Source organism: Carassius gibelio, chromosome A13, assembly GCF_023724105.1.
Source record: "Carassius gibelio isolate Cgi1373 ecotype wild population from Czech Republic chromosome A13, carGib1.2-hapl.c, whole genome shotgun sequence".
Taxonomy (NCBI): domain Eukaryota; kingdom Metazoa; phylum Chordata; class Actinopteri; order Cypriniformes; family Cyprinidae; genus Carassius; species Carassius gibelio.
In genome coordinates, this window is record NC_068383.1 from 8,199,548 (window position 1) to 8,223,684 (window position 24,137).

The 24,137-nt window shown below is 38.6% G+C and overlaps 2 protein-coding genes across 3 annotated transcripts; both read left to right on the forward strand.

Moving 5' to 3' along the window:
- Positions 1 to 9,048: 9,048 nt before the first annotated feature.
- Positions 9,049 to 12,266, forward strand: LOC128026043 (protein L-Myc-1a). Its single transcript, XM_052612754.1, has 3 exons — positions 9,049 to 9,429; positions 10,056 to 10,645; positions 11,218 to 12,266. Exons 2-3 carry the CDS (start codon positions 10,081 to 10,083, stop codon positions 11,769 to 11,771), a joined length of 1,119 nt encoding a protein of 372 aa, XP_052468714.1. The 5' UTR covers positions 9,049 to 9,429; positions 10,056 to 10,080; the 3' UTR covers positions 11,772 to 12,266.
- Positions 12,267 to 16,390: 4,124 nt separating this feature from the next.
- Positions 16,391 to 23,750, forward strand: LOC128026044 (transforming acidic coiled-coil-containing protein 3). Of its 2 annotated transcripts, XM_052612756.1 has the most exons (17): positions 16,448 to 16,562; positions 17,214 to 17,330; positions 17,828 to 17,993; positions 18,388 to 18,515; positions 18,889 to 20,046; positions 20,295 to 20,361; positions 20,446 to 20,620; positions 20,710 to 20,771; positions 20,922 to 21,055; positions 21,247 to 21,328; positions 21,436 to 21,585; positions 21,666 to 21,733; positions 22,025 to 22,068; positions 22,879 to 23,039; positions 23,124 to 23,230; positions 23,355 to 23,475; positions 23,599 to 23,750. In XM_052612756.1, the coding sequence occupies exons 3-17, from the start codon at positions 17,829 to 17,831 to the stop codon at positions 23,668 to 23,670; spliced, it is 2,694 nt and encodes an 897-aa protein (XP_052468716.1). In that variant the 5' UTR covers positions 16,448 to 16,562; positions 17,214 to 17,330; position 17,828; the 3' UTR covers positions 23,671 to 23,750. The 2 variants fall into 2 exon arrangements, with proteins under 2 accessions (XP_052468715.1, XP_052468716.1); XM_052612755.1 differs by lacking the exon at positions 17,214 to 17,330 and having other exon boundaries at positions 16,391 to 16,562.
- The last annotated feature ends 387 nt before the right edge of the window (positions 23,751 to 24,137 follow it).

Here is a 24,137-nt window from a genome sequence, read left to right on the forward strand (position 1 = left end):
TCAGGAGCTGCTATTCGGCACCCGAGAACGAGAGGCTTTAGCCGTCGAGGTCAGGTTCAATCGCTTACGTTGACGCTGGTGCGCCGGAGGAAAAACCCTAGGGCCCCAGTCCTTACGAGGAGGCGCCATGGGTGTAGGTTCCTCTCGAGAGGCTGCTCGCTGGCGGTGAGAGGAGGTTGAGCGAGAACGCGCGGGCGCTTGCCGGCGTTCGACCTCCCTGGGTCTGCGGGGAATCAGCTGGCGGAAAGCGGCTGATTGCTGTTTCGCTGCCCTGAACTTCTCCACTACTGACGTGACAGCCTCACCGAACAATCCATCCCTGGAGACAGGGGCATCCATAAGGAAAGATTTATCCTTCTCCTTAATATCGGTGAGATTAAGCCAGAGGTGGCGCTCAACCGAAATCAAACCGGCCATAGTACGGCCCACTGCACGAGCGGTATGTTTGGTAGCGCGTAGCGCCAAATCCGTAGCTCTACGCAGTTCTTTAACTGCCTCCGGTGTGATGCCCTCACCTTCATCCAATTCCTTCAATAACTCCGCCTGGTAGGCCTGAAGGACCGCCATAGAGTGGAGTGACGCAGCCGCCTGACCAGCCGCCATGTAGGATTTACCCACCAAACTAGACGTGACTCGACACGCCTTCGAAGGAAGAAGGGGGCGAGACTTCCAAGCCGCGGCCGAACTAGGCGCAAGGTGTTCGGCGAGAGTCTCTTCCACCGGGGGCATCATAGTATAGCCATGGTTCGCCATATCAGAAACGGTGGCGAAATCCGCGGCCGCGGCGTTAGTAATCCGCGCCGAAAATGGCTGTTTCCAGGACCTCGAAACCTCCTGGTGGAGGTCCGGGAAAAAAGGCAAAGGCCTCCGGGGCTGTGTAGGTGTCCGACTGGTTAGAAAACGGTCGTCCAGCTTGGAAGAAGGTTGGGCCTCGGCCTTGTCAACCTCCCAGTCTAGCCCCAATTTACCCACCGCACGAGAAACCACATCCAACAGCTCACTGTAGGAGGGGGAAACACGCCTCTCCTGTCCGCTAGGAGGAAGAGGGCTAGTGTCAGTCGCGAAGTCCTCAGACCCCGAGGCCGCGGTGGATAAAACATCGTCGTCATAGCGTCCACAACCGAAGGAGATGGCGGTGCATGCCTCCGGTGTGGGAAGTAAATCCTCATTAGAGAAGACGACGGGCTCAGTATAAGTTTTATTCTGCAGCAGGGTAGGGGAGAGCGAGCGATGTGGAGAATATTCCAGCGCTGCGCTGTCCACAAAATCCATGTCGCACGTGTCACCCCAGGCCCTCGCCTCGTGCGGTGCCTCGGCAGTCGCAGAGGTGACCTGACGGGGGTTAGACTCGAGGGCGACATTAGAGAAAACTTCCACCCTGGAGCGCAGTACTCTGAGCCGCAGGCCATCACAATGGGGACAGGAAGAAAGGCCGCTAAGCGCCGCCTGTGCGTGATGTAAACCAAGACATACTACGCACCTGTCATGAGTGTCCCCCGCCGTGATGTACCTGGTACATGGCTCCTTACATTTTCGAAAGCTCATCGCGTCCGCGAAGAGGAGTTAACACTGCTCGAAGAGATCGCTGGAGAACGCGAGACGATAGGGCACAGATGATTCGCTATTCCTGAAGGAATGAAATCTGAGCGAAATGGCGCGCTGCACCCAGGTATATCATGCGCGCGCATGCGCAGGGTGGTGCTATGCGCCATTTGGCCAATAGGATTGGCGGGATGGTATAGGGCTTCAGACATTCGTCACACCAGAGGTGTTCCCATACGTGGTGACGTCACCGCAGCATCGAAGTGACCTATGATAGGGAACTGTTGATTGTCGAGTGACAAATAAACAGAGATGGAGAAGAAAAGATCAGAGCCATCAGGTGCCCAGTTTCGAAAAGAAGAAGAGGAGAAACGAGCAAAAGATAAAGGTATGCAACTATTGTCTCTTTATCATTACAGTATCCATTTCATGAATGAAGGGCTAATGTTAATTGGTGGTGGGTATAACTCTTTGTTTATCCTTTTTGCTATGATGCTTGATATGCTTATACAACAATAATTTGGTTTCAACTCAATCACGAGATCTAATTTATAATATTGTGCTTTGCAATAAAACTGTTACAAGTTTAGTTATCATTTCCATCATTTTTTTAATGTTAGGCCCTGTAAATAACCAACGACATTTTAAAATCTGTAGGTTAAAGATGAACATTTGCTATTTATTTGCTACACAGTATGCAAAGTATAGTTTCCTAAATATAGTTTTACAAGTCATAACTAAAAGTGTGTCATGCGTATAATTTGAGGCAGTAACCTAATGGCTAATGGTACCTCCATGAAAGTTAGATTAACATACAAATTTTGGTTGAAAAATATCCTGAAACCCAAAAAGTTTTGTTTTTGCCTATACATATAATTTAAAGTCATTTTATTTTTTTAAACAACTGAGTCCCAGTGACCATAGCATAACATTAATAAAATAGAATTTTTCAATATATATATATATTTTTTTACTACTTGTTTCTATGCTCTAAACAATGTGATGACATGAGGGGAAAGGGGGCGCTCGAAAGGGGTCTCGCCCAGGGTGTATTTCAATGTAGAACCGCCACTGCTGTCCCACCACAGGACTAAGATGTCACACCACAGGACAAGGTCTCTAAGCATTTTAGAGAATTAAATAACATTTATTTAAATTATTTTAATTCTTTTTTGATCATGTTCTTAAATGCAATAGTTACATTAATTAAACTATTTTTTATGTTTTTACATAAAATTTGCACTGTTATAAATTATCATGAAATTAAGTATAAAATGTGATACTATGTTTTTGAGACAGAAAGAATTGAGGGAGAGAAATTAGTGGAAGAGAGAGGACATGGAAATACAGACAGAAAATTGACAGGGATCCACGCATAATGGAGGAGATCGTAAGAGGAACAATGCAGAAAGTAAATACTAAATAATAAAAGATGATGCCTCAAATAGAGTAGCCATACAGTTTTTAAAAGATCTATTCACATCCTAATGAGTATAGTTTGAATATCAATCTTATTAACTCTGCCACACATGCAGAAGGGGGCTAGAAGAGTTTTAGTAACATTCTGATTGACTAAGAGACTGGGTTTTGTTGATGAGAAATATTTTTTTGTTTTGTTCATGTTGATATTGTTTGTATCAAAATGAAACTTTCTTTATCCTTTTACATGTTCAAAATTAAACATAAATAATTCACTACCATTTCTGTCCTTTTAATGTAATGTCCTATGATGTGACACACATAAAAGAACCTCAAATTCATTTTTATCTAAAAATATCTTTAAGAAAAAAAACAAAAAAAAAAACAGTTGAGTTTTGCAATAGGGGAGATAAAATACTTAAAATGGTATAATTTTCAGCAGTTTTGAACGAATGACAGCAATGTTAGTCTTGTTGTCAAAAGTTTGTCTAGAAATTGTCCAACAAGTCATAACAATTATGTTCATTATACTTTCATATTAAATAAATAGCACTATATGAAAATAAGTGTCTAACAATGAACATAAGTCTCTCTTTGCTATTTTGTAGTATTAAGAGTTTTTTCCCCATAATTTTTGCTATGTCCCAACATAGGACAAATTTAGTTCAGTAAAAATCTTTAAAACAAAAAAAAGTAGTGAAAGAATTGACAAAGTTAGTGGTTGTTTTCAGACTTCACACTACATAAATATGTGCATTTCTTTTTTATTTCTTTTTATTTTTTACAAATAAAAGCAATTTTTACTGCCTATTTGTCAACTACATGTCTTTCACGCACACATGTTGTGTACATTATGAGGCAAGAATTGGAATTTTTGTTAGACGTGTGTGTGCCCCGTAAATGTTTATTTCATTTCTGTAACTGATTTCATGTTTTCTGCGCTATTGACATAATTTTCTCCCGACAGATGCTGTATTCTTGTTATCTATTATTATTATTATTACTATTATTATTATATTGTTTCAGAGAAGTAACATGACCAGCAATTAAACTCATTAACAGCCGTTTTATATTATTATTTTGTAGTTCACTTATAAGGTTATCAAGATTTTTACATCGAAAACACGTCATCATTTGGAAGTAATAGACTATTTTCTGTCCTGTTTTGACCCTTTCATCCGAATGCTCAGTTTGAAGAGGCGTGGGGGGGGGGGGGTAGAATCAGAAGTAAATGCCCACTGCTATGATTGGCTAACAGTTGTGTTGACAGCCTACAGCCTTCACAGATGGAAACTGTTATGGTTAAAAACACAAATCTACAATCAATGATCTTTAATAATAACAGACATGGCAACAGTGACCACATAATAAAAACAGTTACTTATGCTCTCAGTTCGGCTCAGTTACAGCTTTCTCAGTTCATGACTTCTTTAAAGGGAAACGCCACCCACAAATAAAAATGCTCTCATCATTTAGTCATCCTCATGTTATCCTAGATGATATGAGAAATGTTTGGGACTGCTTCAAAAACCAGCAAGTGAACACAATGGTAAAGGTTAAAGTATAATAATTTTTCCCCACACACGCCTATCATTACACTTCAGAAGACAATGATGCATAACAGGTGTCATACAGATTATAGTCATTTTCAATTTGTGTAGTTTTTGAAGCATCATCTTTGGTCATCCTGTACATTTGCATTATATTCAGAGAGATGGATTTTTTTCTAAAGAAGTATGTGTTTATCGGAAGAAAGTCATATATGTTTGCACAAGGGTGTGAATGGGATGATTCAGTATGATGAAACAATCTCCCCCCTCTCTCTCTTTTATTTTATTTTTTTTTATTTTTTTTGCAAGGTTACTTCTATTTTTTTAATACTTTTTTAAAAACTTATACTCAATAATGTTTTCGGTTATATGCTTGTACTTTTAACTGAGTAAAATTTTCACTGAGTATCTGTACTTTCACTTAAAGGGTTACACCCCTGCTCATTACCAACTGTGTTATTTATATATTTATGGGGATGTATCAGTGTTTTATTAGGATACAAATATTTTTAGTGCTTCAGCAGGTTGTCATTTTAACATTAAATTTAAGTTAAATTCTTAAAACCTAAAATGTCACTACCATATTTTTACTTTAAAGTTTTGGAAACACAGCTGCCATTATCTTACTGTAAAATTACCTGATTATTTATTTATTTTCACAGTGTTAACAGTTGTTCCAGGATCAACAGGGATGTTGATCCAGGAACATGTTGTACTTGGTGAAATCACGCTCACACACTGCACACACTGCACACACACACATTCTGAAATGAGTTTGCTGTATGTGAACCTGATACTGTGGACATCTGTCTTCTGTAACTCGCACCTGTTTTCATAAGCGTGTGCATATATTAATTCATTCACACACGTGAGTGGCTTGAAAGACAGGAGAATTGCTTTAAATTTTTGTTAAATGTTATAAGAAATGCTCCATTTCTTTTGTGTGTGCCCCGTAAATGTTTATTTCATTTCTGAAACTGATTTCTCGTCTGCAGAGCTATTGACATAATTTGCTACAGATATATTCTGTATTGTTGCTATCTATTATTATCACAATGAATCAGAGAAGTAACAAGACCAGCTATTAAACTATTAAACTCCTCCACTTTCAACAAAAACTGGATTATGAGGCTGTGCCTGCATGAATTTAAAGTTGTGGTGCCATCTGCTGGAAAAGATCTGCACCTGCAACTACAAACAATAAATAGATGAGGTATAATTTGCATTTGGAAATATGATCAGTTCAACCGAATCAGTTTTATTTAGTTCAAATGAGCGTGCATACAATACAATCATATGCAATTGTCCAATAAAAAAGACTATATGATTTAGCCAAGCATATGAAAATAGAAAATAAAATGCCACCCTTTACTGAGATTATAATGTCATTTTCCAACTTTACTGTGAAAAATAAGTATGAGCACACTGAATGTATGGGGTCATGATTTTTAAATGACAATTACAATGACATATACATTTTAAACAGACTTCTCTTATCTCTTTTGTTGACTTTTCATGTGAATTGTACTTTTTGTATGGGCCATTCTCAGAACACAATGGCATTTTTTCTTAAAAATATATATATTCTTTTGAAAGCTGCTGCCAAACTTCAGTGTCTTTTTGAACAGTACTATATAAACGGAGAGATGACCTTCATAAACTTGCAACATGTACACACAGCTGAAACTCATTCAGAGTTTCAGCACAAAAAATCTTTCATCTTATAGTATAGTCTATAAGGGGAGACTGTTTGAGGTTATTTGGGTCCAAGGGGTTAAAGGTGAAGTGGGGGTAATAGGGTAGATAATAGTTTATAATAACTGCCGAGAGGTGTCAAGTCTCCATTTTTTCTTCTCACATACATATGAGACTGAGGCTTGAACAAAACCAGCTCCCAGCACACAGAACGACTGCTAGCCTGCAGCGCTAACCATCCCTAAACCCATTGTTAGGGGCTAATCTGTTGCCTTAACAAAGGACAGTAGCATGCTTTTGTCTCCCTTGACGGGGGGATGGTGGGGTAAAGAAGCAAGGGAGTGGAAGAAGAGGAGAGAAAGAAAAAACTGAGAAGCAGAGTGGGGGATTTGGATAATATTGGCATGTCTTTGGGCAACAGCTTTTGTGTCAGTGAGTTGTGTTGATGCTCAGATAGGGTTAAGTCTAGAGTTTAAACATCCACTGATATAAATTACATACAAATTTTGAAAATGTCTAAATATATTCACATTATGTGCTGTTTTATTTAATTTCATTGCCGTCAGTATTATAGAATTGTCTGTATACAAACCCTTCCGGCAGGAAAGAAGAGAGTATGAGCTTTCTTTCTGAATGGGGGATGGAAGAAGGAGAAGAAAGAAAATCTTTTGTTTCTTTCATGCAAGCCAGTGATGGGTTAGGAAGTGTCATGCATCCTTTATATAGTAGGAGGCGCCCGAATGCAGTCTGAGTTGAGAATGTACACATGCTACTTGAGAGGTCTGTGGGAGTTCTTTGTGTGTCTAAGTACTGCTCACTATAAGCTTTTACGAATTGACTGGGTGTTTAGGCTGACCAGACTTATCAGAAGATGTTCCGAGCAGTTAATAGAGCATATCACGCTCAAATGCGTGTCTCCCAGACTTTTATATTAAGTCAAAATAAACTGAATGTACTCAACAGTGCTGACCTGTATAGTATATGAAAATGCTGAACTGGTTAAGAAAATAGTCACTGTTTCAGAACTTCCATTTCTCTAACTTTCCTGTATGTGTGTAGGGCTTTGATGATGGTGTAAAGTATATTCAGTTTTCAACTTAGCAACTTAGCACGTTCATGTCCAAATTGCATGTCTACATTAGTATTGAACCCTTTCTTTGTCTTTATCCCATAATAAATACATGAGTACACCAGACACATTTCTCTTTTAGCACTGACACTTTTTACTGTAATACATCAACTTTATTTTTTACTTCCATATTTACAAAGTATCTGTACACAGCTTGTGAAATAGAGCAGTTTTAGAGATATTTCAGCTTGATATACCTGATAGAAATGTCTCTGTGCAGTGCTGGATCTGCTCTGGTTATTTGCGTAGATGTGTGATGCCCTGTAAGGTCAAGTATTAGATCACACCTCTACTCGACTATCGTTCACGTTGTGCTCTCAAATGTGTTGGGTGGCCAGGGGGTGAAGGGGTGCGTGGATGGACTCTGATGTCAACACAACCATTAACTGCTCCATGCTAAACCACAAACCTGCCATGTTAGTGCAAAATCCAGATGACATGAAGAACACAACACAAGAGTAGCAGAGTTGGAATCTCTGACTGAAATCATGTATTAAAAAGAAATGAATAAACAGTTCTTCAACAAATTTTAATGATACAACACTCATCACTGATCCATGAGACATGGGACAAAACGTCCCAGAACTATATGTGCAATTGGTTTGGTGGAATACATTAATAGATTAACTGAATAAAAACATAAATCGAAGAAGAAATCCACCATGAAATTAAATCAAATAACCATGTAATTTGATGTTCTTGTAAAAATGCATTTAGTGTCTTATTGTTTTGTTGGTTTGTTTGGTCTGACTGGTGATGATTTAATGGGGAAAACAAAAAAATTAGCAAAATGGGAGCAGGATGAGATGGACCCACAATTAATACAAAATATTGTATTATATAAACTTTTTAGTTTCTTTCATTAGTTTAGGTTGTGCAGCCTCCAAATCTGGTGATAAAAACTATATATATATATATATAGTTTTTATCACCAGATTTGGAAATTGTTTAAATTGTGTTAAAAAAAAAAAAAAAAAAAAAAAAAAAAAATTAAATACACCTGGCTATGCGTTCTATACTAGACTAACTGAGACTTGTCATGGAACTTGTATTCTGTTGTTGTTCTCTTGTTGACCTGACTGCTTCTATTGTTCTCATTTGTAAGTCGCTTTGGATAAAAGCGTCTGCTAAATGATTAAATGTAAATGTAAAATGTAAATATATATATATATATATATATATATATATATATATATATATATATATATATATATATATATATATATATATATATATATATATAATTTTTTTCTTATTGAATGTTATATAATGTTTTGTTTTAATTCTCTACAATATATTGCTTTCGAATTGCCATTTTATAAAACTTTTATAATACTAAATAATTTTTTATTTTATTAATTTTATATTTTTTTTTTCTTTGATGTTCAGTATATTTGATGATGCTAATAAAGCATTCTTAAAAAACCTTTTAAAAATCCTTAAAAAACTGTTGTATATAATTTACACACATTAACAGTACAGATACAATTCCAGCGTCTGCTTCTTGGTTTTTAATCAGCGCGTGCTGTCCTCAGTTCATAGCTGTTTTTAAAGAGTACAGTCTATGTTTCAGACACAACATATTGATTAGTGCGTCATGCATTACAACACAGTTAAAACGACGCATCAGCGTAGACTGGATTAGATTGGAGTAGTGACGTAGAGGCTTCTATTTTCATTCAAATACCTGTTTTAGTGCTGCAAATTGACTTCACATTCACAATAAACGGCGGTTCACACGCTCTCCCCGCCCTGCACCTCCGGTGGGTGGGACCAAACTGAGCTCTCGCACACAAAGACGTCGATCTGGCGCGAAAGCGCTTTTACCGGCAGCGGGCTGGGGGAGGGTGCGGCTGCACCACGCGGATCGATCGTTGCTGCCGTTGTAACAGGACACCTGCTTTATTTCCACAAAGGGAAAACAACTTTTCTAGTTGTTCTAGTTAAACGACCGTGAAACAAGGGCGATTGGAGTCGCGCGCTATTGTTTAGTGAGCGCGTGTGTACCGGAGTTCTACCGGACGCTGCGCTTCTTTGTTCTGATCTTCGGGTCCCGTAGACTCTCACTGTACTTTGCAGGTTTGCTACCCCATGGTAAGTGCATTTTTACACCAGGATACCATTAACTTGATTTGACATGAATTCAAAGTTAATTTCGTAGGCGTTAACTCGTGGACTGTTGAACATTTCCTGGTCCTTTAATCGGACAGGGAGCTCCTTTACCCCCTTGTTAGTGCGTCTAATCTTTGTGGGAGCAGTAGAGTAATTTAACGGTTACGTTACTACAGTCACTTCGCAACCGTTGGTTTCTGTGGGACTTTCAATTTGCTGTGGTTTGTTATTATTTCCTGCTAGTGTTAGTGAACTTGACGTGTTATTTCGGTTGTTCTGGTGCTGCAAAAAGCTTGCTTCATGCGGTTAACATATCTGTAATAATGCATATGCTAAAGAAATATTCTGTCCTATGCATAAAGTATTTTATAAAGGGCGAGCATTTGAGTTTGCGTGTAAAAATGGCGTTTGCAATGCACTTAATGATGATGTTTGCGTGTAAATATTGTGCTTTAAACTTTGCAAATGTGCATTAAAGTATATTGTGAGTTTTACCAATGCATTTGATTTACTGAGTTGACTTTTGCACAGCAACGCTGTGCACGGCGAAGCATTTTAACTCCACGTGGGCAGGTATCATTTGATCTAATGACCCGTTGTCTTCTCAGACAATCTTGTAGAAGTTCTGCGGCAATGCCGGGAGTCAACACACACACACTGTACGGCTGGGACATGGAGCACTACTTTTTCGACGAGATGGACACCGAGGAGGATTTCTTTAAATCTACAGCCCCCAGCGAGGATATATGGAAGAAATTCGAGCTGCTTCCCACCCCGCCCATGTCGCCCTCGAGGACGCTGAATGGAGACTGGCTCCTGCCGCTACCGGGGGACCGGCTCGGGTGGGCGATGCCAAAGGTTTTAACATGTGACGAGGAGTACGACGGGCTGCACAATTTCGACCCACTGGACATTTTTGGGAATTTGGGCTCTATCGTTATCAAAGACTGCATGTGGAGCGGCTTTTCCACGAGTCCCCGACTGGAAAAAGTTGCGCATGTCGAGCGAACACCGGTGCCTGCTCCGATTCAGACCTCGACCGCACTGAAAGCTGCTCGTTCCGCATCGGGCACGCCCGTGACTGGGAACCAGGCGGCACAGTGTGTGAACCCCGCTGCGGTCCTGGAACTCCCTGTCCCGCGTAACAAGAAGGTGGCTGCAGGCTCCTCCGGTTCCGAGGGTCGATCGGATTCGTCCGGTAAGTGACTACAATACAGCATTGGCATATGCGATATGCGCTTCAGAGTAATGCTAAGACAATGATGTGTTGGTCTGTTGCATAGGATGTTATGAAGTTCAGTTTTAAAAAAGTAATTAATATCTAACTTCCGATTCAGACCAAAATTGACAGCTGGTTAGTGTACATCTCTAAATAAAATTATTCCACAAGAAGTCAAACCATCAGGCTTTCCTTGGGACCAAGTCTCTTGCCAACTAAAAGCTGATGTGGTGTCTGATTTAGTGGAGCAGATTCCATTTTCCTCCTCAAAATGCTGCATTCCTTTCCATTTCTACTCCTAGTTTTTTCCTACTCCTTTCATGCCATTTGCCATTGAAATGACCATGAAAGCTGACATTGTGTTAAAAACCAGCTCATGAAGCTGTAGAGATGATGTGCAACTTCCTTGCCAAAAACTGTAAAGCATTCAGCAGACTGACTTATTAGTGAGGTGAAGTGTGTAAATGATCACACATTGGTTAATAGTTATACAGTGGATGCACTGATGGCATTTGCTTTTTCTAAATGTGCCAAACCTTTTGTTGTCTTAGATGATGATGATGACGAGATTGACGTGGTGACAGTGGACAACCGACCGAAGCGTGGCCGCCCTCCAAGTCGCCGTACGCCAGTAACCATTACCGTAAGCGCTGATCCATTTGGACCATGTCCCAAGCGCTTCCATGTGTCTTTGCACCGGCAACAGCACAATTACGCTGCCCCCTCCCCCGACACGGATCCGGAGGATGACTTTGATGAGATTGAGTCTGTGAGCAAGCGGCCACGTATGGAGCCCTCATCCTCTCCGTCGTCTCCTCTTTCTTCACCTGCCACATCAGACTCTGAGGACTGCAGCGAGCAGCGTCGGAACTTTTTGGAGAGAAAGAGGAGAGATGACCTTCGCTCAAGGTTCCAGGCGCTCCGGGAGGAGATTCCAGATCTGTCTGCATCCTCAAAGACCTCGAAGGTGGCGATTCTGACACAGGCGACGGAATACTTGCTGCAGCTGCATGCATGCCATCGGCGTCAAGCTCAGGAGAAGAGAAAACTCAAAGCCAAACAACAGCAGCTTCAACGCAGGATCAACGTATTACAGAACTCCTAAAAAACGTCTGCTTTAACATTAATATTTGCAGAGCTCATTATGGATGAGAACTCATTGTCATTCGATAAAATGACACTTAAAACACTGCAGGGAGATCTTTAAAGCCACATTGAATTATGCCCTCCTTGAGGGATCTGTACATGTCTGGGCTCAGCTTTAGACTTTGAGATGTGGAAAACTTGACAATTTGACAATGACAAATGTGCACATGCAATGCCTTCATAAACCTCAGCAGATGGAGATGCCAGAGGAAGTTATATTGGCGAATTTACCTCCATAGCAAGCAGGGTGGGCTGTGTTTGTATGCATGTGGGTGGCGAGGGGACTATGGTGTTCAAACACATTGAGTAGAAAATTTGAAGTGTCTTGTTCATAACTTGATCTGTACAAAATTTGCTGTAAATACTATATTCAGAGGATTTTCTCCTCGTGTTTCTACTCCCAAAACTGCACAGAGATTCTATTTTGTTAAAGAATAAAGCATCTAAAATGACACATTTTCTCAAGTACGCAGTCTTTTCTGAAATTCCAGCGCTTGGGTCCAAAACTAACACTTGCCAAATAACTGTAAACTGCTGACTTTGTCTTTCTAGTTCCTGATATAATGCAAGTGGCTGAATTCCACTGAAACAATGTAGTCACAAAATCAAACTAAGCTTATATCATGTTCTTGATTCACCTGGTGAAAAGTAGATTTTTCTATCCTTGCCAGAAATGAGATGTTTGTCTTAAACTTCTTGTGCAGCGGAACCATTAAGGTTAAAATGAAAATAAGTTTTTCAGATCCTTCCCTCTGTGTTCCTGTTGTTAAAGCAGAAAGAGGAAGTAGTTTGGACTGAAAAAACAGGTAGTTTAAAATCACCTTTACCCCTTTTATCCTGAACAACAGGTTAAACCGTGATGGTAGAGACGTGAAAACTGACTTGTGCTTATGGGAGTATCATTTCACTTGCAATTTGAATAAAAACAAAATCTGTCAGTCACAAACAGAAGTTTATTCTTTCCCTCACACACACTTTAAATGAAGTCACAAATGTCTCATTTTTTCAAAAGAATTCTTTGAGCTGCAGATGTGGGAGAAGTGCACTTTAGGATGCAGGAAGCCAAAAGAGGAAGTAATGCAAGCAGCCCAGTGCCTTTCCTGTATGTCTGAATTTCTTCACCACATTGGGATTAGTTTAGTGTGTTGTTAGAAAAGTTTCAATCTCAAATTAATGCTGTTTTTTTAAACTTTGTATTCATCAAAACATCCTGGAAACAGTTTAATGATTGCCACAGAAGTATTTTCAGTGTTTTCAACTTTAATAAGCAAATGTTTCTTGAACACAAAACCACCATATTAGAATGATTACTGAAGGATCATATGACACAGAGGACTGGAGTAATAGCTGCTGAAATTTAATTTGTAAATACATTTTTTTTAATTACCTTTTTAAATAGTAATAACATTGAACAATAATATTATTTTCCTGTTTTTTTTAAATAAAGTTATAGACTTCTTTAAAAAATTCGTTATAAAAAACATTTTACCCTAAACTTTTGAATGGTAGTGTACATTGTTGTTTAATAGATATTTTGACAAAACAAAGGTGTATTTTGAAAAAAGAATATAAATATATATATATATATATATATATATATATATATATAAAATAGGGTTTTTTTTTTAGGTGAAAAAGATGTTTATGGATAAAGTTAGATATGAAACTTGCCTGCTACTTTATGTACATTCCACTGTTAAAATTTGTAATTTTATCTATTGGACATTTTTGTTGGTGCAGATATTATTGGGATCTGGTGTGTTTGTTTTCCATCATTGCTAAAAAGGTCATATCCGTCTCTTTTCCCTTTTATTCGAAGTATATAACATAAGAATCTACACATAAACAGTGTCTTCTTCTTTCAGACGTACAGCCAATACTGGCACCACTGCTGCCGACCACTGACCCAGACTCCATTCCCATTGAATCACAGGAAGTCAGACAGCTCCAAACAACTGCTGACCCACTGATCCTAATGAAGCTAATCTCTTATTTCGTTCCCACTTCCTAATCCTCTCTGTGATTCTTTCTCTCTTCAATCTCTTTCATTTCTCTTTTTCTGTTTGTCAGAGAGTTATGTAACTGCAGTTACACAGAGAACAAGCTGTGTTTATGTTTCTCCACTCTCAGTCTGTCTCTCACCTCGCTGTCTGTGAGTGTTTTGGTCTGGGTGTGGCACAGAAGCAAGTTTATTGCATTTTACTCACTCTGAAACTCATCTCAATCTTTGTGTCCACATTGTTTATATATATCTGTGTGTGTGTGTGTGTAATTAAATTAGCAACAGCCTTTATTGGGTTTGAAATAACCCTAATCTTATTGGTTTAAAAACTACAGCCATCTGGTTGCAATACACATGTCTTAGGCACCGAAAGTAATCTCAAAATGGATATGTATATTTTAATGTGTGTTACTGGTCTTATTGTGAATGAATCATTTTTGCATACATTTTTTTAGAAAAAAAATATTAAATATAATTTTTAATCAGAACTTGCTCTTCCCGTGATATGCACACTACTCTCTGCTGGTGCATACAAGGCCACACTTCACTTAAATCAAATGTATTTAGATCTGCCTATATTACAGTATTCAACATTCACTTTTCAGTGTTTTTTTTTTTATCTTGTTTGATAGCCATTTCACTTAGAAATGCATACAAAGTAAAAGTAATGCGAAAATGTGTAAAGTAAGTCACGCTTACCTTGCCAGCAGGGACATTCTGGGGGGCATTTTTTTTTACCTGGAACATTATTTAGTTCCTGGTTCCTGTGGTGGAAACACACCAAGTAGCTGGCCAAAGTCCCTAGTTTTACCCAGCTGGGTAAAGTTCCTGCGGTGGAAACGTGGCATTAGTAACCTTTTTTAAATAAAAATCTCTCACTGCTCCTGAGTCATTGTGCCATTCTTTTTGTTGAAGTGTTGGAAGACTTTTAATTAAATCAAGATGATTTTGTATTAAGTAAAACTAAATGAAATTGCTGTCTTAAATGCAGGAAATACATTTTTTTTTTGTGAACAGTAGAAAAATGAAATATTTTCTTGTAAAATATACTCCCAATTTTGTTTTATGTATAACTTCATTTGTAAGATTTTGTGTTTGTGTGAGTTAGATTCCTAAGTGGTTTTTACATAGGATTTCAGGGGATTGTCTCTATGTGTACGTTTAAACAGTTGCATTGTGTGGATGCACTCTCAGAAGAATAGAGAAAGCCTTCAAATGAAACTAGACCCTGTGGCATCATTTGAAACCGCCCCTCTGTACTGTGATTGGCTGAAGAGGTTGTATCTAGCAGTTGGCATTAGATGGGGGGGGGGGGGGGGGGTCTTTGTCTATTTGGGCTTTTGTCTTCAATGAGATTTTAGACTGCCAGCCATCAGACCAAAGCTTCAGTTATCGGCAGCACCATGACTGCATTATAACCTCAGTGCATGATCACTAAAGCTGTACAGTTTGCCTGAATGCAATATTAAATTACAGGAATTCTGTGCAAGTTGGATATAATAGGTAAAGAGGTGCATCATTTCTAAAAGGCAATACAACAATACATTTACATTTTATTGTAATTTTGTACTAGGCAAGCACTAGAAACTCTGACTCAATGCATATTTGTATTATAACTTAAAAAAATAAAATAAGAAAAATAATAAATTAATCATAATAATAAGTAGTCACCTGGGAAAGAGGAGCCCTGTAGCATGTTAAATTATGGTCAGTGATGAAGCATGTATGTTCAGTGTATATGTAGACTTAACTGATGTAAACTGAATATAATGTGGGGAAAGGGCGTACAAGCTGAGCTCAGCATAAACATGCTATTGTTATGTAACTCTCTTCTCTTCCCTGCTCTCCCTCATTCTCTCACTCTTCCTTTTTTTTAAGATTCATACTCTGATTTTTCAAGCTTTTTGGCATGATAAAATGATCTACAATGGCAACATCCTCATTAACATATGAACACAAACTGTTTTTATCTCACCAACCCATTGATGATCTCATAAACGCCATGCAGTGTGGTATTAGTTGATCCGATGCTGCCCTCTGGTGGAAAAAAACGCATAAGTTATTGTCGCGTGGACTATATAAAAAAACAGGTTCTAATATGTAGTAGTCAACTGATCCCTTCATCGTTTTGTTGTTTGTGCTGTTATGGGCTGTTGTATAATTTTATTGCCTACAGATCAAGTGTATTTATTTTTATTTCAATTCAACGGATAGTTAATCCATAAATTAAAATTCTTTCAGATACAAAAGATTTGTAAAGAAAAAAAATGATAATAATAAAAAAATATATATATAATATAACGCTACCAAATGTGTAGAGCTAAATACTCTATGACGAAAACAACACACAAACTTATATTTAATATTCAAAATGCAAAAGCAATACTAGTTTACGCGGACAAAATTGTATTACTCTACTGGTAAAAAGGTTAAACGAGGACATATTTATTTTCTTTCATAAGCTGTCTACGTCAGCGACTTTTCCCCATTGGATGATTTGGATGTCTATCAAATGAACAGCCGCTAGAACGACACAGTTCGACGCGCATTTCTATTGGTCGATTCATATGATTGCCCCGCCTGACGGGCGCCGAATCTTGCGTTTAATTGGTTGAGACGGCGCCGTTTAAATTTGAACCGTTTCAAACAAGGAAAGTTATAAACGCAAAGGAATCTGTCTGTGTGTCCTGCTGTCTTTCTTTGAGAAGAAAACGATTTATTTTTTAAGTTTTGAGCAGTCTGAGTAAGGTACGTTTCCAGAAAATCGTGTGCCCACTTGTAAGTGAGCAATAATGAGATTTTGCGCGATACTGAACAGTAAAAGTAACGTTAGTTGCCATGACTGATTTGCTAAGTTAGTGCTTGGTTTCTAGGACGTTGATAACTGTGATGTGATGCTGTCATTTAAAAATATATACGTTATATAATTAATTGAACAGTTTTTACGCAGAAGTGTTTGCCCTTACTGTGTTTTAAAATGTAACTGTGTAAATAACAATGGATTTTTTTTAAGAAATACATTTTTTGATAATTGTTAGAGATTTAGAAATGTTGTATGTATTTCAAATGTAAAAAAAAAAAGCAGTGTTTTGTCTGTCTTGAATTTTATGGTCGTTTCATGATTTAGTTTCTAATCAACCCTGTCATCCGTGTAACGTTGGGCACATGTTAGTTTTTAGGGGAAGCTAGTTTGAAATTTCCAGAGTTTCACTAATTTAATTAGTAGAATATAAAATCGTTTAAATTTCCCACTCATTCCACTGGCTGTGCTTGTTTAGTTTCTTTTGTGTTCTTGCTTTCACTTGTACTGGAGTGATGGCATTGTCTGAGATCTGACTGTGTCCAGGTTATAACTTGATAATCTCATTTATGATGGTGAGCTGTTTATCACCTGTCCAGGCAGGCTGTAGAGGAGAGAAGCTGTCAGAAGTACCTGTCATTACAAAGCTGACAATCTTTTTGACAGTCCTACACAGTTGAGCAGAATCCAGGAAAGGACAGATGAGGCCAGCATTGGTAACGACTCTTTAAAGAGTTTATCAGTTTCTTCCTTGTTCCTCCTTTATTCTCATAAAAAAAAACAAATAAAAAATGCCATCAAAGGATTGCCATAGTGTCTGGTGGATTATTTCTAACTATTAACCAAATTACAAGACTTCGCTGCCATCAAAATGCTTAGTTACTTGTTTGTTGTAACCTTTTAACATCTCTCTAAGGCATGATTCCTTCACCGATACAGAACCACTTTGTTCTCTCAGCACATGGCTGAATTACACCGGTTGGTATCACATGTTTGAGTTGTTGGTCACAGTGGGTTAGTCTGATCTTTCTGAGTGATGCCATAGAGAGTGATGCTCAAAAGAAATGCAACAGATTTGAAGGGTCTCTGGGTGTTGGAAGAAGATCGGATGCCAGCCTCCAGGTCTTATCAGTAAAACCAGCTGTGTGTGGTGCCCACTGGGCGTAGTTTACCCAAAACCCATGTTGTCATATTCTGTGTCTCTGTTTCGCAGTATGAGTTCTGAGGCACTAAAGGAGAATCAGGGAGCTGTATGGATAAACAGCAGTTCTGAAGCTGCTTGTGATATTTTCGCGTTGGAACAGTTGACTGGCAGGCCCTCGATCTTACGGCAGTCACAGGCTGACAACATCAGCAAGGCTGTGCACAGAGGAGCAAAGGTGGGCTTTCCTTGCAATTTTCATTACAACTTCAAGTAGTAAAAAAATATATTTTCTATTTTAATAATTAAAAATGTAACATTCCTTTAGCAAACATGAGGTTTCCGCATTTATTACGCCAGGCTTCAGTGTCACATGATCTTTAAATTATTCTTGCATGCTGATTTGGTGCTCAAGAAATGCTTATCAGTTTTAAAAACCATTGTGCTGATTAATCTGTCAAAATAGGGATACTTTATATTCTTTGAGTAGAAAGTTCTTTAACATATAGGAGTTTTTATTTCTTTTAATAAACATATTCACCCAAAACTTTATGGTATAAAGCATTTGTTTATAGTGTTGTCAGGCTTGTACTGGAGTTAAGATTTACATAGTTCTTGTTGATTTTGTATAGGTTTGTTTTCAAACTCCACGGCGAGACCCAGTCACAAAGAAGATCATGTCCCCGAGCCGCACCAGTATGCCGTCCAGCCAGGAGGACTGTAATGAAGCACTGGAGACTCTCACAGCCTCTACTGACCAGTGAGCAGATTTCTTTTAGGACTGTAGAAGTAATTTGTAAACCATTTTAAGGGTATTTTCTTTAAATATCCTGTTTGTGCATATTCACACCCATCTTCACTGAAATGGTCATGGTTCCCATGCTGGTGCCTATCCAATGGAACTGCTAACTGACAGGCATTTCCTCAGACTTCCAGTGATCTTAACGTTACCTGGCCACAAACACTGTTTCCATTTATGAGCATGTTGAAATATTCTAAGTCATTTAATTAAGAATCTTTGTTTGGTCACAAGCAGTAACATTCAGAGTTTATGTATGAGTAACATGCATAGTAATCTGTTTACAAGAAAATGACAATCCACAAATATGTAAAATTTAATTTGTGTTTTACAGGAGTTCACTGTTGAGTAACACTTCCACCACACCGATTGACATGCAGAGTAACAGTGTTGCCTTCCCTGATGATGATATGCTTGTCCAGAGCAGAGGTGCCTATACCTTCAATCCTGACAATCTAGATGCCATCAACCCTTTTGTGGGGTCCAATAAAATGCAGAATTCTCCTCCTAAATCTTCTGCTTTACCGGAGTCTTGGACATCAGAGCTTATAGGGTCCGATGCGACTGCAGCCCCCATTTCTGAACCTCAGCCAGAGGTTCCAGAGGTGACTGACACTGCACTTGATGAGACTCTTCCCTTTGTTCCTTCAGTGGAGAATTCCTTTGCAGAATGTTCTGCCAACATATCTTCAGCAGAAGGCACCGTCATCATCAAGACTGACAATATTGAAAACAGTGCCACAGATGTGGAGGAGTCTGATATGACTGAACCAGCACCAGCCTCACAGCAGATTCCTGTTTTAGAAGATCAGCCTGAGATCCAGGACTCGCCACGACCCCCTGTGGGATCCTACAACTTGGATTTTGACGATCTCAGTTTGCTCAACCCATTCCAAACTGGTGGCTCAAAGATCCCAAACTCTCCTCTTATTGGCAAGGCATCAGAAGTTTCCGATCCACCCCTGCCAAGCCAAGAAACTAAACCAGAACCAGAGCTCTCAGTCCAGACTCCAGATATCCCAACATCTTCAGAGGCCTCCATGCCTCCTCAGGACAACACCACGACCACGGAAGCCTCATCTACAACACCTCCTAAAGAGAACCAGATGCTCCTAGAGTTTAATTTTGATGATGGCACTGAAGTCAAGCGCAAACCTCCTCCGAAACGTCTTGGGGTCAAAAGACCTGCAGGTCCAAAACCTGTGACTAAAAAAACAGCTGCACCAGCCATGGAAAAGAGAGAACCAGAACCCAAGCAGTTGTCTCCTAAGAATCCAGAGGAGACTGGGCCTGTGGATGTTCCTATTGCTAAAAGTTCTTATACATTTGATTTTGACAAGTTTGATGACCCAAACTTTAACCCCTTTGGCACAAAGGTTAAGATGGGTAACTCTCCACCACGTGGTGTCCAAACAAGCCCAGTTTTGATGAAAGAACCAGCTCCACTTCAGCAGTCTGAGGCTCCTGCACAGGATGACCAACCAAAGCACCGGTACAGAAACTAGAACTTGAACAGCATGTATAAACAAAACATATTTTATTTGTATGGGGTAATTATGTTTGAGGTACAGGTACGCTTCTGATTCTGAAAGTTGAGGTCATTAGTTTGAATTTCAGGGAGTGCATGAAATAATAAAATATGTACCCTGAATGCAGTGAAGGTTTCTTTAGATAAAAGCATTTGCCAATTGCATAAATGTAAATAATCGTTGAGCTCAGATTTTTCTTTTTCTCTCACAGGTCTCCCCCAGCAGTTTCTGAAACCATTGAAAATATGGCAGATGCTGATCTTCCTGTCACTAAGCTGGTAAGAGTGTTGTAAAATATACCAATTCAATAGAAAATTTGTTTCCACAAGCTCTGATCATGTTGACACCCGTTCTCTTACTAGCCGACAGAAAATGCGGAGTCATTCACTGTGCCCGTTACTAACATATCCCAGAATCCAGCAATACAGGAGCCAGAGCTCATGGCAACACAAGAATCTAAAGTGGATCTACAGAACCAGACCTGTGATCTTGGAGTGGTGGCACCAAGTGAGGATGAGTTTGTGCCGGGAGCATTGTGTGAGTAAACCTGTTACACTTTGATCTACACAGACTCATCCGGCGGCACAAGCTTTTGACATTATGCGCAATATTGTTGTTTGTCTCAGTCATGCCAGGGGGAGATTTGGATGGCCAGATTGATTATCTAGAGCAGTTTGGATCAAGCACTGTGAGTTTCTGTTTATGAGCCTTTCCATAAAGCCCAGGTAGTGTTTTGAGTAATGCATTTTTAAAGAATATTGCACCAAATATATTAGAGTCCGTAGTTTATTGAGCAACATTTCACTTGTTCAGTGCTATACTAAAACACTTTTTATAGTTTAAGGAGTCTGCCTTGCGGAAGCAGTCACTGTATTTGAAGTTTGACCCACTCTTGAAGGACAGTCCAAAGAAAACTGGAGTGGACAGTGGCAACTCTGGATTCAGCCTGCCACGGCCTTCTCTTGCCATCAGGTCAGTCGTCCTCAAAAACATTCATATTAACAATGTTTCATAATCTTCTGCCCTCCTTTGGAATCTTGCTGGAAGTATTACAAATATGCCTTTAAATTGAGCTAAATGGTCCATTGCAATAGATATTGTGAGCAAAATACAGAGTGCACACATTATAATGATCATGTAAACGTTTTTTCTGTGCATGTTAGAATGATGGAGGCTGCAAAGTCTGAAGTAAAGCAGAAGTCTTGCAGTGACAGTATGAAGCTGCTGGATTATCTGCCACCACAAGTAAGATGATGAAACAAACTTTAATATATCAGTATATATCAGTATTCACTAAAACATTCAGACTTTTGCACACTGGAGTCCATTTAACAATGTCTGTTAATCTCCAGGCAGTGGAAACTGTGGTGCCAGATCCAGCTGTTCTGGACTTGCTGGTTCCCACTTTAAAACAGCCAGTGAAGACTGAGGAGTCCATCATAGAGGTTCTGAAGTACAGTCAGAGAGACATGGATGCTGCATTACAGAAAGCAGAGAGACAGGTTACTTCCCATAGCCTCACTCACAATGGAGAGGCACATGTTGGATTGGTCTTTCTAACATTTTAGTTTTCTTTTCTTAGGCAGAGGAACGGCATCAAGAGCTTAAGACTCAGATTGAGAAGCTGCAACTGGAGAATCAGCACATGCTGTGAGTCTCTAATTTGACAAACCCTTTCATATGATACATGCAAAACCTAGAATTGTCATTAAGCATTGGAAACGTGATGGAAATTTCTATAGTCAGCTTGATCCACTCGAGAAAACTGAGTGGATCTGAGTTAATTTGAGTGTCATTTTCAGTTTGATTCTCAAATGAGTCTGTCATTGGATTCTCTAGTGAATGATTGAAGGTGTTTTTCCACAAAGTGTGGGATCCCTGATTTATGACTGACATTTGAACAGCATGCCTGTCTTTTAATCTCTCTTTATCTCTTTTCAGGTTTATAGTGTCAGAGTTTGAGGCCACCATCACTCAAATCACAGGTATGACCGCTGTTTGATCAGGTTCTGTACATTATTTTAAGGCGAGACACTGCAGGTAAAAACAATGTTTTTTCAAGCACCTGTCAATTTTGAGATTTTGGGCTTTTTGGTTTTTCATAAAGCGCTTTTTCAAACTAGTGGAAGGAAAACATCCAAAAGACACAGTTAAGTGTTTCTTTTATAGCACTTTATCTGTTTGTGTCAATAGATTTCAATTACAATACATATTTTTAAAGGCCGTTTTCTCAAAATGAGTTTTTTCTTCAACACTGAGCCATAAATCTCCACTTCAGTAGCACGTACACACACCAAACTTGACATTTTTATTCCTGTCTGTATTCTGAAGATTTTTACAGAGGGATTTGTTCATATATATTTTCCTTGATTATATACAACATTTTATTCCCCCCAAAATTGTGAAAATATATTGTTTTCTGGCTGCTCAAAGTATTTTCTGAATTATGGAGTGGCAAAAAAAGATAACCAGAATTCCCTCTGTAAAAACATTTGACTCTAATATGTCAAAAAAATTAAACAAAAAATTTGAAACTGACTTCATCTAGTTTTCAGATTTTTGTACTAGAAATGTATGCAAATTAGCACATATTTCATTAAAGAATGCCTCATTTGCATATTTAAACATAACATTTTTGAAAACTTGTAATACAAAAAATGTTTGCAATAATCAATGTAATCAATCAACTGGGTAAGTAAGGTGATAACTATTAGTTATTTTTTTTTTCCTATTCACCTGCAGTGTCTCGCCTTAAAGGCAGTATCTCAGATACAGACACATCCCTATGTTTACAGATGAGCATAAACAGAAGGAAGATTTGGCTAAAATTGAGTTGGAGCGAGTCCTTCAGGAAAAGGATCAGCTGTCCAAAGATTTGAATGAGTTGGAGGGTTCCTTCTCATCTGTTGTCAAACGCCTTGACCGATGCAAGGAAGTTATTGAGGGATTCAAAAAGGTATGCTTTGAGACGTCTGCGACAAGACAGTTTAGACATAATTTTAGTGTAGAGTAGTTATTTGTTCCCCCTTCTCTCATATAGAACGAGGAAACTCTGAAGCAGTATGCACAGAACTGCATGGACCGACTGCAGAAAGAGGAAAAGCGTTATCAAGCTTTAAAGGCCCATGCTGAGGAGAAACTAGATCAGTATGTGCTTATCAAACAGTCTGGAACGTTCTCTCTTATGAGCATGATAATACAGTCTTGCTTAATGAATACTGAGTGGTAAATATTCCTGAAAGCATCACTAATGACACTGATGTTGTTTTAGTGCGAATAAGGCCATAGCTGAGGTTCGTACTAAACAGGGCGCAGAGGTGGCAGCACTGCAGGTGCAGCTCAAGAGAGAACAGCTGAAGGTTCAGTCCCTAGAAAAGGATCTGGAACAAAAGGTAAATGTGCAAAAACACACACACACACAGGGGAAGTTACTGTTACAGTGGTTTCCTTTTTGAGTGTAGTTCTGAATTGCTTTTAAAATATGTAAAATGTGACTTTTTATTTTCTCTTCTCAGGTTAAAGAAGTCAAAGATGTCACAGAATTGTGTGATGAGCTGCTGCTTAAAGTGCAAAAGCATGGTTTTTAGTGTATTTTGTTTTTATTATTGTTTGTTCGTTTTTTGTATTTGTTCAAAGCAATTTTAATAAATAATAATAATTAAAAGTATGAATGCACAAACCTTTGTCTTGATGTGAGTACCCATGAGGAATGCCTCTAATATCGGTACTTTACTGTCTCAAATATACTTCCTCATAAAAGTATTACTTTTTAGTAATTTAATTTCCTTTGAAGTTGCACTGGAAGCAACTTCACCACCTTTTTTGGTGGCACAGATATTAATACTTTTATAGTATCAATTTTTTTTTTACAGGATAATAGTATGTCATTACAATACAAGATCTTTTTCTTTTTTTTTCTCAAGTCAGATTTTCCTCTTTTTTTTTTGTCTTTTAGTTGATAACCTGAATTATTTAGAATTTAAAGATTAGTAATAGCTTTCCAATTAAAAAAATAAATGTTTCCAAGACTATTGATCCAGTTATCTATGGAAAT